The sequence below is a fragment of the Daldinia vernicosa genome (genome assembly GCF_022497035.1).
Source record: "Daldinia vernicosa strain CBS 139.73 unplaced genomic scaffold F5Y00scaffold_37, whole genome shotgun sequence".
In the NCBI taxonomy this organism is placed as follows: domain Eukaryota; kingdom Fungi; phylum Ascomycota; class Sordariomycetes; order Xylariales; family Hypoxylaceae; genus Daldinia; species Daldinia vernicosa.
In genome coordinates, this window is record NW_025953953.1 from 16,476 (window position 1) to 27,957 (window position 11,482).

Consider the following 11,482-nt stretch of genomic DNA (forward strand, 5'->3'; position numbering starts at 1 on the left):
CTTAAAATCTTCATCTTGCTTCTCGGTGCAGATGTCAGCAGTCGAATGAGCTCGGGGTTCTGCAAATAGTTAGCACCACGATAATCAGTTAAAAATCCTTTGGGAGACTATACCTTTTTGCTCTGCTAATAGTATGTTGACGATACTCTTGGTCTGTCATCTCGGGCTGTCGGGAAGCCTGCTCGATGGCGCGGCGAGAAAAGAGAACCGCGACGAGACGTTGTCGGCGAATACAGTAAACCAATAGATAACCGAGAGAGAGACAAACAGACAGGTGCCAATTAGGTAATAGAGGTAGAACAAAACCAGACAACTCGAAGTAAGCTGTAGCGAAGTCCTCGCAACCTCCTGATCTAGGATCACTCGGAAGACTCAGAACCCGCCATGCGCCGAACAGGACACGATCCCATGGCACCTTCGCCAACTACCACGAGATCGCACCTGACACCAAAAGCTCTCCCCCTTCTCCGAGGTTCCTCAGGTTCATCGAGCTTCATGTCCCGCACACTTCTGCTTCAAGTTCAAGAGGCGCAAGAAGAGACGTGCTTCTAGACAAGGGTGGGCGGCCAGACGTGCATTTTATACCAATCTCCTGCTTGCGCGGGTATCAAGGGTCCAGATCATCACGAATGGCGGCCGACCGACCCCCTCCGTCGCCCAATGGGTTCCTAGGAGTGGTTTAAGCTGTCAATATAGCATCGGCCGGCCCAGCGCTAGGAAGTTGCTAGTTAGTTCAAATAGGAGAGAGAGAGAGAGGAGAATCTCTGTGCTTGAAGAGCCGACCAGTACCAGGTGATCTTAGCTGAGTAAGGATAAATGTGGCGTGAGTACCAGGGAAATCAGTGTCGAGACCGGACAATAGTCAAGTTCAACGACGGTTTAGTCTTCGCTGGTTGAAATAGTGCTCTGCCATGATATGGGCCTGTTCATGGCCCATGCCACTATCCATAAACTCACAGACCTTGTCTTCAAAGTCCTCTTCCTCATCGACGATTTCCGGTTGCGATGCCGCGGGCTTAGCTGCAGGACCTTTGCCCTTAGGGTCAACTGCAGGACCTTTGCCCTTAGGGTCAACGGGCTCGGTGTAAAGGACCGACGTGGCATTCTCTGGCTTGGATTTTCCCGGAAGACGAGGGGCTTTTCGGGCCTGGGGGCGGGACTTCTTAGCAGGCTCTTGGGCCGCCGTCGTCGAAGAAGATGGCTTCTCGGCCTGGCGTTGGTTAATCAGCGCCATTCGCGATTTTGGCGTGGCAATCCGCCTTGATGATGCCATTGCCTGTTGGGCCTTTAGCATCGGGGGCAGTGCCTGGGACGATGGCTCCTGCGCGGTTGTCTGCTTAGGCTTAGGCGTAGGCGTCGATGGCATAGTCTCGGGCAGGGGCAGTTGCGACGTTGTCGGCTGAAGCTTGGGCGTCTGGGGCGGAGCCTGGGTCGATGGCTTCTGCTGGGTTGTCTGCTCGGGCTTCAGGGGGGGCAGGGCCTTGGGCGTCGTCGTCTGCTGAGGCTGCGATGTCGAGGGCGCAGTTTGGGGCCAGGTCACCTGAGGGGTTGTCGGCTGAGGCTGAAGCGTCTGGGGCAGAGCCTGGGGCAGCGGCATCTGCTGGACTGTCTGCTTCGGCTGAGGCGTGGAGGGCGGGACCTGGGGTAGTTGCATCTGCGGGACTGAGAACAGAGACATTGGCGGGGCGGATGTCGAATGGGCGATTGTCGGCTGAGCCTGAGCCTGAGGTAGTGGCATCTGCGGGAATGAGAGCTGAGCGAACGCCTTGGTCAATGGTGACTGATTGACTGTCGGCTTCGGCTGCAGTGCTGATGGCAGAGCCTGGGACGATGGCGTCTGCGCTGCGGAAGCAAGGTTGTTGACATTGTACATGCTTGCCTGCAGCCCACCACCAAGGCTTTTGCTTTGCGATGTCGATGTCGATGGAGGCTGTATGGGCTGCGACTGAGACTTGGCAGGGGTTTGATCCTTCCTGATCTTGCAGTCGTTGAATGGCGAGGCACCCATACGATCGTCCAGGCTCTCGTAGCCTGGCTCGTCGTCCGGCTTGTCGCTCTGGCCAACATTGGTGTTGTCGCTGGTGCTGGCCAGGTTGTTGAAATGTTCAACAAGCTCGTCCTCCATCTCCTGTGCCGACATCAAGCCAGGCTTTTCTTCCTCCTCGACCTCCATAGGTTCTGGTGCCGGGTCTTCCTCCTGCTCCGGGCTGTCCACGTCCATGGGTACTGGTACAATTGGCGCTGGCTCTTGGGGCGGGACATGGAAAGGCGTAGCGATGTGGTTGGCAGTGTAAACGGCTTGGCCCAGCGCAGGAACAGCTGGTTCACAAGGGGTGTTGATGTTGACATTGTTGGCTGGATACACAACCACTGACGCAAGCTGGGGCGGCTGAGACTCGGGCACCCATTCCGGCTGGTGGAACACCTGCTGGTAAGTTGGCTGGGGGGGTAGCTGAATCTCAGGAACCGGCACAGGAGCAGATACGGCCAGCGCACCGAAGATAGGGGCACCGTTGAGGAAAGTGGGCGCAAAGAAACCTATGTTGCCCGAGGGTGTAGGATGACTCATCCTGTTAGCCTGTTCGAGACTTTCGCGCTCGAGACGGATCATCTCAAGTTCCCGTTCCCGCTGCCGTTCCCGCTGCCTTTGATACTTGAGGGGAAGAGTGAAGTGATCCGACCATGAGGTACGCTTGACAAAAGGGTTGGTGGCAGGACGAGGCGTAAGGGCAGAGAGAGGTCGAGCGGTGGAAAGGGGTCGAGCAGTAGAAAGAGGCCTAAAGGTACGAAAAGTACTTGGCGGGAATTCGATCAAGGGCCTTTCATGTTGCTGTTTACCCTTCTGCTGGTTACTCACAAGTCGGTGTGGGCGGTACACTCTCTGCGTGTTGGAGAAGGCTTCAGGTTCGGCAGCCTTAAGAGTGGTGACCTGCTCACAAGTAACCATGGGACCATCGGGATTCGACAGCGGGATTGGCTGAGGGAGAGCGGGAGAGAGAGAACTGGCAGGAGAGACAGGGCGGGCGGGAGTGAGGGGGCGAGTAGTGAACTGCCCTGTGACTCGACGAACAAGAGCCACAGACCAGTCTCCCCAACTCATAAGTTCGCGGGTGTCAAGACTCCACTCAAGCTTCTGAAGCTCATTGTAAAGGTATGTCACACAATCGGGACAATGGCGATAGCCAAATAGACGAATGTGTTCCTCGTTGAGATCAGACCACAGTCTAGGAATAAGTTAGTACGTGTTATTCAAATAAGACATGTAGTAAATAATAGAGTTGACAAGGTGGGTAAGGTAACAAGAGCATAGGGGTAAGAAGAGTATAGGGGAATAGGGACATAGGGACATAGGGACATAGGGACATAGGGGCATAGGGGTAATGAGAAAATACAAGTCACATGAGTATAAGGATAACAGGAATACAAGACTATAAAGGATACAATAACCAATATGATAGAAGAGTATGATGAATGTTGAATAGTATAATAGCATGACAGCAATAGTAGCAATAGGGAAAGGTAGAAACAAAAGAAAAGAAAAAAGTTACTTACAGCTTGAGCCACAGACAAACAAGGATCTGTGGGATACACCAGACAGGAGGCGACATGCCGTAGTTCTTGATGGCGATAGCGACGGACGCGGCCCACCAAGCATACCAACCATAGGATGTATACATCCACAGGCCAGCCTGCATGATGAGCCAGGGGATCACCAACCACGTAGAGACGTCGGCCTCGTCGGATAGACCTAGAACCATGACCGCAAGGAGAGAAAAGAAGGTAACGCAAACAAACCCGAGTACTGGGTGAACCTTGAAAAGGTACGTGGCAAGTCCCAGCACAAAAGGAATGAATTCGGAAATAGAAGGCCATCCTAGGACGCGCCCGAAAGCAATGAAAATACCGGTAAGAAGAGGGGTGATGATGACGGCGGAAGAAGAGTAGAGGGGCGCGACGAGGGTAGCTAGGGAAGGCATCGTGATAAGGCGGATAGAAGAAGTAGTGATAGCTCGGATAGAAGAGAAGAGGTGTGTGAGGATAGAGGTGAATGCGAGGGAAAGGGTGACCAAGAAGATCAGAGCGTGAGAAAACATTTCGTAGACGTTGTGCGTAAGAGTGCGTATTGCAGAGTGCGTAGGCAGAGTGCAGTATGCGAGAGTATGCGAGCGTAAACAAAATGTTTGAGGAAGAAGAAAGGAAGAAGAGGAAATTCAGAGACTCGGGGAGGGAGGGCTTTCTTTTATAATAATTTCTTGGGCGGTGTGTTGCTACGCAAGGCGGCAGGAAGGTTGGTGATGCTGGGCAACGGAGGTCCTAGGTGACGGGTAACAAACACAGTAGCAGCTGCTAACCTACACAAACAATGTTTGTGCCTTGGTACTTTGTAACCAACTCGAGATATGGAAGGAAGGTACGACTACAGTTGCTATGGAACTCAATGTTTGTTAGGAAGTTATGACTTACAACCCACCTAAGTCAGTGATGCACTGACATATTTTGCAGTAATTCAAGATATATACAAAGCTTCAACCCGTACGTACCTAGGTACCTACACATAGAAGTAAGGAAGCGATTCTGTAAGTTAGGTAAATACAACAGGTACGTGCTATGGTACGCACGCACCTTATATGTATCTACTCTCTCGTAGCCATCTTACTATTGTACCTTAGGTATCTGTTACTACCACTTGTGGTTTGCTAGAATACATTGGGAAAACATATCATAAACACTCACGCACACTTCCAGACTTGCTTGCGCGGCTATGCGTACATGTAGAATAACTATGAGTAATTAGGTAGGTACCTAAGTAAATACCTAGATAGATAGTAATGGAATAAGAGCTTATTATTTTCCTAGCAACGACAATGACTCTACTCGGTGATCTTAGAAAAGGGGTAAACAATGTGGTTGGAGGGCACTTCTACTCTCGACGACATTAATTACTACCCTCACGCCTGGAGCCATCACATAGCATACAAATAGTAGGAATAATTAGTAAAGATGTTTATATTATGTATTGCTCATGGTTTAAAATAGGGGTAGTTTTGCAACGCTCTCTAAGGCTATTAATGCTACATTCTAGGACATAATCTTATTTGATATATTTACCTCGAACCTCACAAGATTGGCAGTCGGCTAGGTAGCTAATGTTTGACCTCTGGTTCTCTTATTTTTATTATGACACAACATGTTTACCCAGTTCTTTTCTCTAATGGAACTGATCAAGTTTTCCAAATAGCCTTGAACTACAGTACTTGCTCAGTGGATACACTAGCTTTTTAATTCTCCATCTACTTTGCATTACCCAGGTGTCAGTGAAGTTTTAATCTTGAACTGTTGTCAGATGAGTCAGGGAAAAATGAAAGACTACAGTAAGATAGTGGAGCTGGGTTGAGATACCATATACATTAGGTAGCAATTAGCCGCCTGGTAACCACTTTGTAAGTCTTTATGGGGAACCTCTAACCCCTTGCGCTAAATGTGCGTGACTGTATACCATGGGCTTATGTCTAGTAGAAATCGACATATTATGTTATTGCTTTCAGGAGTTGGCCATCTATGCAACTAAACTACCTAAGTACTTAGGTAGCTAATATTGAATCAACCTACGTGTAAACAAACCCCTCCCCCCAAGTTGCGTAGTAACGTCTGATACTTCGTTGGTTGGGCCGGCCGTAAACAGTAGCTACCTTTCTGTTATTTATATCCAATAAACCATACATTCCTTGACCTTAGGTAGGTATAGGTAGTTGTCCACGTATCGTGTAGCACGGAATGAGAGATAAATATCCATCTACTAGTACAGTAGCATATTAGTGACCGTGTTAACCTATGACCTTCTAAAAATAGTGGCAAAGGCATAGCATAGCCTTCATATAAATTCGGTATTCAACAGCTACCCTACCGGATAACCCTATTATATTGTCAGATATTGATACCCGTTGATGATTTTCATACACAGAGTGAGTGTCTACGGTAGGTAGGCCAAGTAATAGATAGCATCGAACCAGTAACGCCTGGCCCTTTATCCTCTTACGAGGGCGTTGCGCGCCTCTGATATAATAGATAGACCATTATATCCTGACATATAGCACGACAATAATATTTACTTCATATAGTATATCAAAGATGTGCTTTATACTAGACTGTTATAATTATGTACCTACTAAAACCTGACGAGATGCGAAGTTTTGGCCCCGCGTCTTGATATCGTAATTAGCATGAAGTAATTAATTAAAACAATTCCATCCTGAAGCACTCTCACCGCGTCATCTAAGCCATATCCCTAAATCAAAAACACAAAAACTCCAAGACCATGTCTAACCATGCTAGAATCTCCGCGATGATGCTAATGAGCAAGTCAAACTTAGTTAAAACTTTTGTATTGGTATCCCAAGGACAGGATCTTGGGTTAGAACAAGACATAAATAAACCAAACAATGGTATATACCCTAACAATACACCAACAAACGCCCTCTACTCATCGTATCCTCGTTGAGACCATCCCCGATACGCGCCAATTATGGTCATAAGTCATTATATCAAGACAAGGTAGAAGCTAGAAAGATAGGAAATATGCTACCCATTTGCCCTCATTTCCGTCCCCTCGCAAGCAGTCTCTCCTGGAGCTCAACGAGGACCTCGACCCAAGGCTCAAAAGTCCCGCTCTCTTCTTTCGTGACCACGCGTGCGCCTATCTTTGTTGTGAGGAACTCGACAATCTTATCTTCCTTAAATTGCTCTCCGTAGACCACTCGTGCCTGGGGCGTAATGGTGACATCTACGCCGTCTGGAGTACTCTGACCATGTAAGCTGAGTACGACCTCCACCTTGGTCTCCAACGGGACAAGCAGCACCCATGAGCGGATCGAGATAGACGAATCTGAAGTTTTCGTGACCTTGGTTCGGTAGGTAGTATTCAGGAGATGCACGTTTCTCGCAACGTGATTGGCCTTCTTCCAGGCTGTACTAACCATATCTAGAAGATTCTTGATCTTGGTCTGCGCTTGGGCCAATCCTCGGATGTGATCCAGCGTGCACTGGATAAAAAATTCCTTTTCCGGCGTACTTGGCAGTGGGTTCTGTTCCCGATTGGCTGCAATATACCGCAGATCAATCCTCGAGTTATCGGGCTTTAGACCTTTGAAAGCGCGGACATCAAAGACGAGTTCGATCTCTCTTCGGTATGTCATCGACAGCGAGGTCCCAACTACGCCTGTAATGGCCCAGCCATGCTGCTTCTCAATCGCTTCGACGCGGGCTGCGTTATGTTAGCCCTCCATCATGTTAAATTTTAGACTAAAAGAGATACTGACCTTTGAGGGCGCTGACTTCATTAGAGGTCCAACCCCTACATTGCTCACGAACTTTCTCAGCTTCTTCTATATCGGCAACGCATTCCTTCTTCCTTTGTGATAGCTCGCCGATTCCAGATTCAGTCTCGCTCAGTTGCTGCCTTAGTTGCTCGATTTTCTTCAGTTTCGTTTCAATGTCCGAGTCGAGATCCGTCAGCTCGGACCGGGCAGCTTGTAAGTCTTCGGGGTCGCAGTCTGCTAGCTCCTGCGCAGCAGATTGTAAATTATCATGTTCTAGCTCTAATGATGCGAGTTGCTCCACTAGCTTAGGCAGAATCGAATCGAGTAATTCCTGCTCTTGGTGCAATAGCTGCTCGTCGGCCGCCATACCTTCTTCGATCTTTAGTAGACCCTCCTTGAGCCCATCTTGAAGTTTCATGCGCCATTCATACCACATGGCTTTGCTTAATAGTCGCGCATGCGACTTGACGTTCTTGAACTGATTATCTAAGAAGAGTTTGTATTCGGGTGTTGCAGTGATGTATTCCTTGAAAAGCGGTGGGTTGTCTTCTAGAGTCTCTGTTTCGATCTCACGAACTATTCTCCTGCCTTCTGAAATATATTTTTTAAGTTCTCGACAGGACTATTAACAATTAGCATCTTGAGGTTCTCGAAGTTGAACGCATCCTTACATGTTGGTACAATTCCAGCATAGGAACCGTACAAGCACCTGCCACAACGCATCGCTCCAGGGACATATCTTCTTCGGATGCAGCGTTATCTGCTACGTTGGTGGGAACTTGCGTGTGTCGTCGTTTTGTCGTCGTTAACTCCATGAAGCGAATATTTGTCATATTCAGAAAGTCTTGTAGATGCATTTGTTCTCCGTCATCATCCACCTGAGCCTCGGCATCAGTCATGACATGAGACTCGTCAAGATTGAGAGTACTGGTAGGATGATTGGTGTCGACTTCTTTGAAGCGTCCTCTTGCATGAGGAGATGGTACGCCTGTAAGTGTTTTCTTAGGCGAAAATACTGGTGTTGAAGTGGCCCTATTGTCGCTGACGTCCTCTAAGCCTTTGCTGGAAGAGCGAGTCACTCGCCCCGTCGTTTCGGCTTTCGAAGGAGGCGCATGTAGGCGTACGTTCTTGACGGGGCTGCTCTGATGATTCTTGAGTCGCTTGATTCCATCCCTTTCCTCAGCTTCCTCTTCATCGTCAAGCTCGGCAGGACGTTTACCAAGAAGACCTTTAGCACTGCCTACATGCAGACTTTTCCGTCCCTTCATAGGATTTTTCTTAGGAGTCATACTGGAGATCATATCTTTTAGACTTGCTGTATTCTCCTCGTCTCCATCGACTTCCCTTTCAAGTACTTTGCGGCCGTTCTCCTTGTCTGCTTCCAGTTGGCGTTCACGGTCTACTTCATATTCCATAACACGGGGGTCCGCGAAGGCAACAGATCTTGAGGGTTCACGGGGAACAAAGCTATCTGCAGCATCGCCAATGGATTCACGCCGGTCAAAGATAGCGGCCACCTTAGGTGATCCGAGACCAGGCCTATCGGCACCTACACCCGACAGTCGCCTCTTCTGAGGGGTCAGGATAACCCGCGGTGTCGACACCCCAGTTGTAGGATCTTGTTGAAAAACAGACAACTGACTCTTTTTAGAAGCGGATTTGGGCGTAGAGGATATGCCAGAACCATTTTGGCTACCGGTAGCAGGTGATTTTGGCATCTTCACGGGGAAATTTCTTAATGGGGTTCTGGGTCCCTGGCTGTTGGGAGTGCCCGCGTTAGTTGGAATTGCAGACTTAGGTGTCGCTACGTCTCGAACGGGAGAACTGCCCGGTGTGACGGACCTCCGCCATTCACCAGTGCGACGAAACCCTTTGCCTCTGGACGCGGATAATGCAGGACTGCCCGACTCTGATACGTTCGTACCAGAGATAACTGCGGATAGGCGTCGCTTTGCAGACGAGTTCAATGCTGGTACATTGTCATCTTCATCAACCTCCCGTTCCATCTGGCGCCTGGCTTCAACCCGGTCCTTTGCTGAAGGTGGGCCCTTGATGATTCCGCCCATGGCCACGGTCATGTCCATGCCCATTGTGGCATCTTCATCGTTCTCGTCATGCTCATTAGAGGGGAGAATACGGCCCATTCCGACTGTCATGTCCATTGCTGTCATGTCCATCGTTGCTTCGTCATCAGCGGCTGCAATGGTACGACGTCGGCCTTGGGACGCTTTCTTTGCGGAGGCATCGAGTCTTTTCCCAGAAAGAACACCACCTACAACAGTAGTGAACTCCATTGACATGTCCTCGTCTTCATAATCATCATCGGGGTCAAAGAGATTGTTATCAGGTTGCGGGGCTTTTTGGATACCGCCAACCGCAACAGTAAGATCCATAGGGGCATCCTCGATCAAAGATTCCTCTTTGGTTTTGTCTGGACTAGTTGGCTGTGTATCTCGCGTGTTGTGGAGCGAAGGGAGAATGCCACCAAGCACTCGAGTGACATCCATTGACATCTCTTCGTCTTGGGCATCTTCTAAGGGATCATCGTTGGCTTTAATAATACCACCTACAGCATTTGTCATGTCCATATCCATGTCCATGTCCATGTCCATGCCACCGGTATCTTCTTGCTCAGCATTTTCTTGATTTTGGGCAGGGCTCGCTCGTTTCGGAGCGGGCTTTTTAGCCCACCCAAACGATGGAATAATCTCTTCCTCTTCGTCGAGGCTCTGAGTTTCGGCGCGACGAGATGCGAGTCGGAGAGCTGTGTCTAATGTGTCATTAGAGTCATTAGTAATAGCCGACCGAGCTGACATAGCAGATGCGACAGAGGTGCCGGTAACTTCGTCGACGTCCAGGTCCATTGATACACCGTCGGCATCGGAGTCGCTGCCGGAATCTGAACCGATCTCTTCATGGGTTTCTATCACATCGTCCGTCCCCTCGGAGTCTGAACTATAGATACTTGAGGCCATCGTGTCGTCCTGGTTGAAACCTAGGTTGCTGACGCCCGAGCTTCTGCGTCTTCTCTGGTCATGAGTATCTTGTTGCTCTGGGGAATTGGGAACTAAATCTTCGGCTTGACCTGCCTGACTAGATCGTGAATCAGATGCTTGTCCTTGAGCGGCGAGCGACGATGCTCGTCTTGTAGAGTCAGTCGAGGTTGTAGAATCTTGCATATATTCGACCTCATGAAAAGTGTGAAGGGTAGCTTCAGCCGCAAACGAGACTCTTCGATTAGCAAGGGATTTTCTTCGAGCCTCTCGGCGATCATTGATCTCCTTTTCCATCTCGGCTCTTTCTCGTTCTTCCCTTTCACGTGCAGCGGCCTGTTGTTCCTCTTCGGTGCGTACGGCGATCTTCGTTCCTAATGACCCAGAGTCGTCGGTCTGAAATGGGGCTGGTAACTTGTCTGCTCCTTGGGCGGTAGATGAGGCAGGCGAATTCCGGGCAGGCTTTTTAGATTTGAAGGAGGGGATCTCCGGTAGCAATGGCATCGTAGGCTTAAGAATTGATCTCGGGGGTGGTCTGGCAGGAGCTGCTAAAGACTGTTTTGAGGGTATAAGTTGTCTATGTGCTTTAGGAGTGTTATAGTTAGAAGTTGGGTGGCATACCACTCGTCTGTTACCCGATCCTGGCTTTAGAGCATCCAATCCACCAGGTCCTATACTCTTGCTTCGTGACTTCTTTCTACCTCCATTACCTGCTAAAGAACTGGCTACGTCGACAGTGATGTTTTCTTTCTCCATCTTCTTCCTCCCAGGCGACAGTCCGATTGACTTTCTCGTTCGTCGAGTGGAGGGGATGGTTGCGTCGTTGCGACCAGACATGTTGGTAACAAAGACTGATATAAGTTATAAGTTTATGTTAAGTTTCGGCAAGGGATCGATATCGCATAGTCTAAGGATGTTACTGCCGTTAAGGAGTTATCGTACTGCGTTATTGGCGAGTCAAATATAAGAATCACAATGTCCTAAGCACAGAAACTCTATGAGCTAAAAGTTGTGAGGAATGTAGAGGTGCCTCATCAACTCTGTATGTAGGCGCGTTTGATATGTTTAGTTTGATTTAGATAACCTAACATTGAGCTAAATTGATTCCCATAGGCTCGCGTCAATTGAGACCAGGGTTGTTTGTAAACATTGAACATTACGTTGGTGGGGTTT

The 11,482-nt window shown here is 49.1% G+C and overlaps 2 protein-coding genes across 2 annotated transcripts; both read right to left on the reverse strand.

The window, feature by feature from the left end:
- Positions 1 to 868: 868 nt before the first annotated feature.
- Positions 869 to 4,094, reverse strand: F5Y00DRAFT_271368 (uncharacterized protein; the record flags this gene model as incomplete). The annotated part of the gene is made up of 2 exons (XM_048012786.1): positions 869 to 3,224; positions 3,553 to 4,094. The coding sequence occupies 2 exons, from the start codon at positions 4,092 to 4,094 to the stop codon at positions 869 to 871; spliced, it is 2,898 nt and encodes a 965-aa protein (XP_047862978.1).
- A 2,238-nt stretch (positions 4,095 to 6,332) lies between these two features.
- F5Y00DRAFT_124471 (Spc7-domain-containing protein) lies at positions 6,333 to 11,369 on the reverse strand. The gene is made up of 4 exons (XM_048004107.1): positions 10,931 to 11,369; positions 7,988 to 10,864; positions 7,317 to 7,938; positions 6,333 to 7,261 (listed from the first exon to the last, which is right to left on the reverse strand). The coding sequence occupies exons 1-4, from the start codon at positions 11,144 to 11,146 to the stop codon at positions 6,594 to 6,596; spliced, it is 4,383 nt and encodes a 1,460-aa protein (XP_047862979.1). The 5' UTR covers positions 11,147 to 11,369; the 3' UTR covers positions 6,333 to 6,593.
- Between the last annotated feature and the right edge of the window lie 113 nt (positions 11,370 to 11,482).

What these genes read in the sequence shown, in the direction of transcription:
- F5Y00DRAFT_124471 (XM_048004107.1), bottom strand. Translation starts at nt 11,146, where the DNA reads ATGTCTGGTCGCAACGACGCAACCATCCCCTCCACTCGACGAACGAGA. An exon ending in GATCGGGTAACAGACGAGTG is followed by an intron (nt 10,865 to 10,930) that starts GTATGCCACCCA and finishes CCCTCAAAACAG; the next exon opens with TCTTTAGCAGCTCCTGCCAG. An exon ending in TGAAGTCAGCGCCCTCAAAG is followed by an intron (nt 7,262 to 7,316) that starts GTCAGTATCTCT and finishes AACATAACGCAG; the next exon opens with CCCGCGTCGAAGCGATTGAG.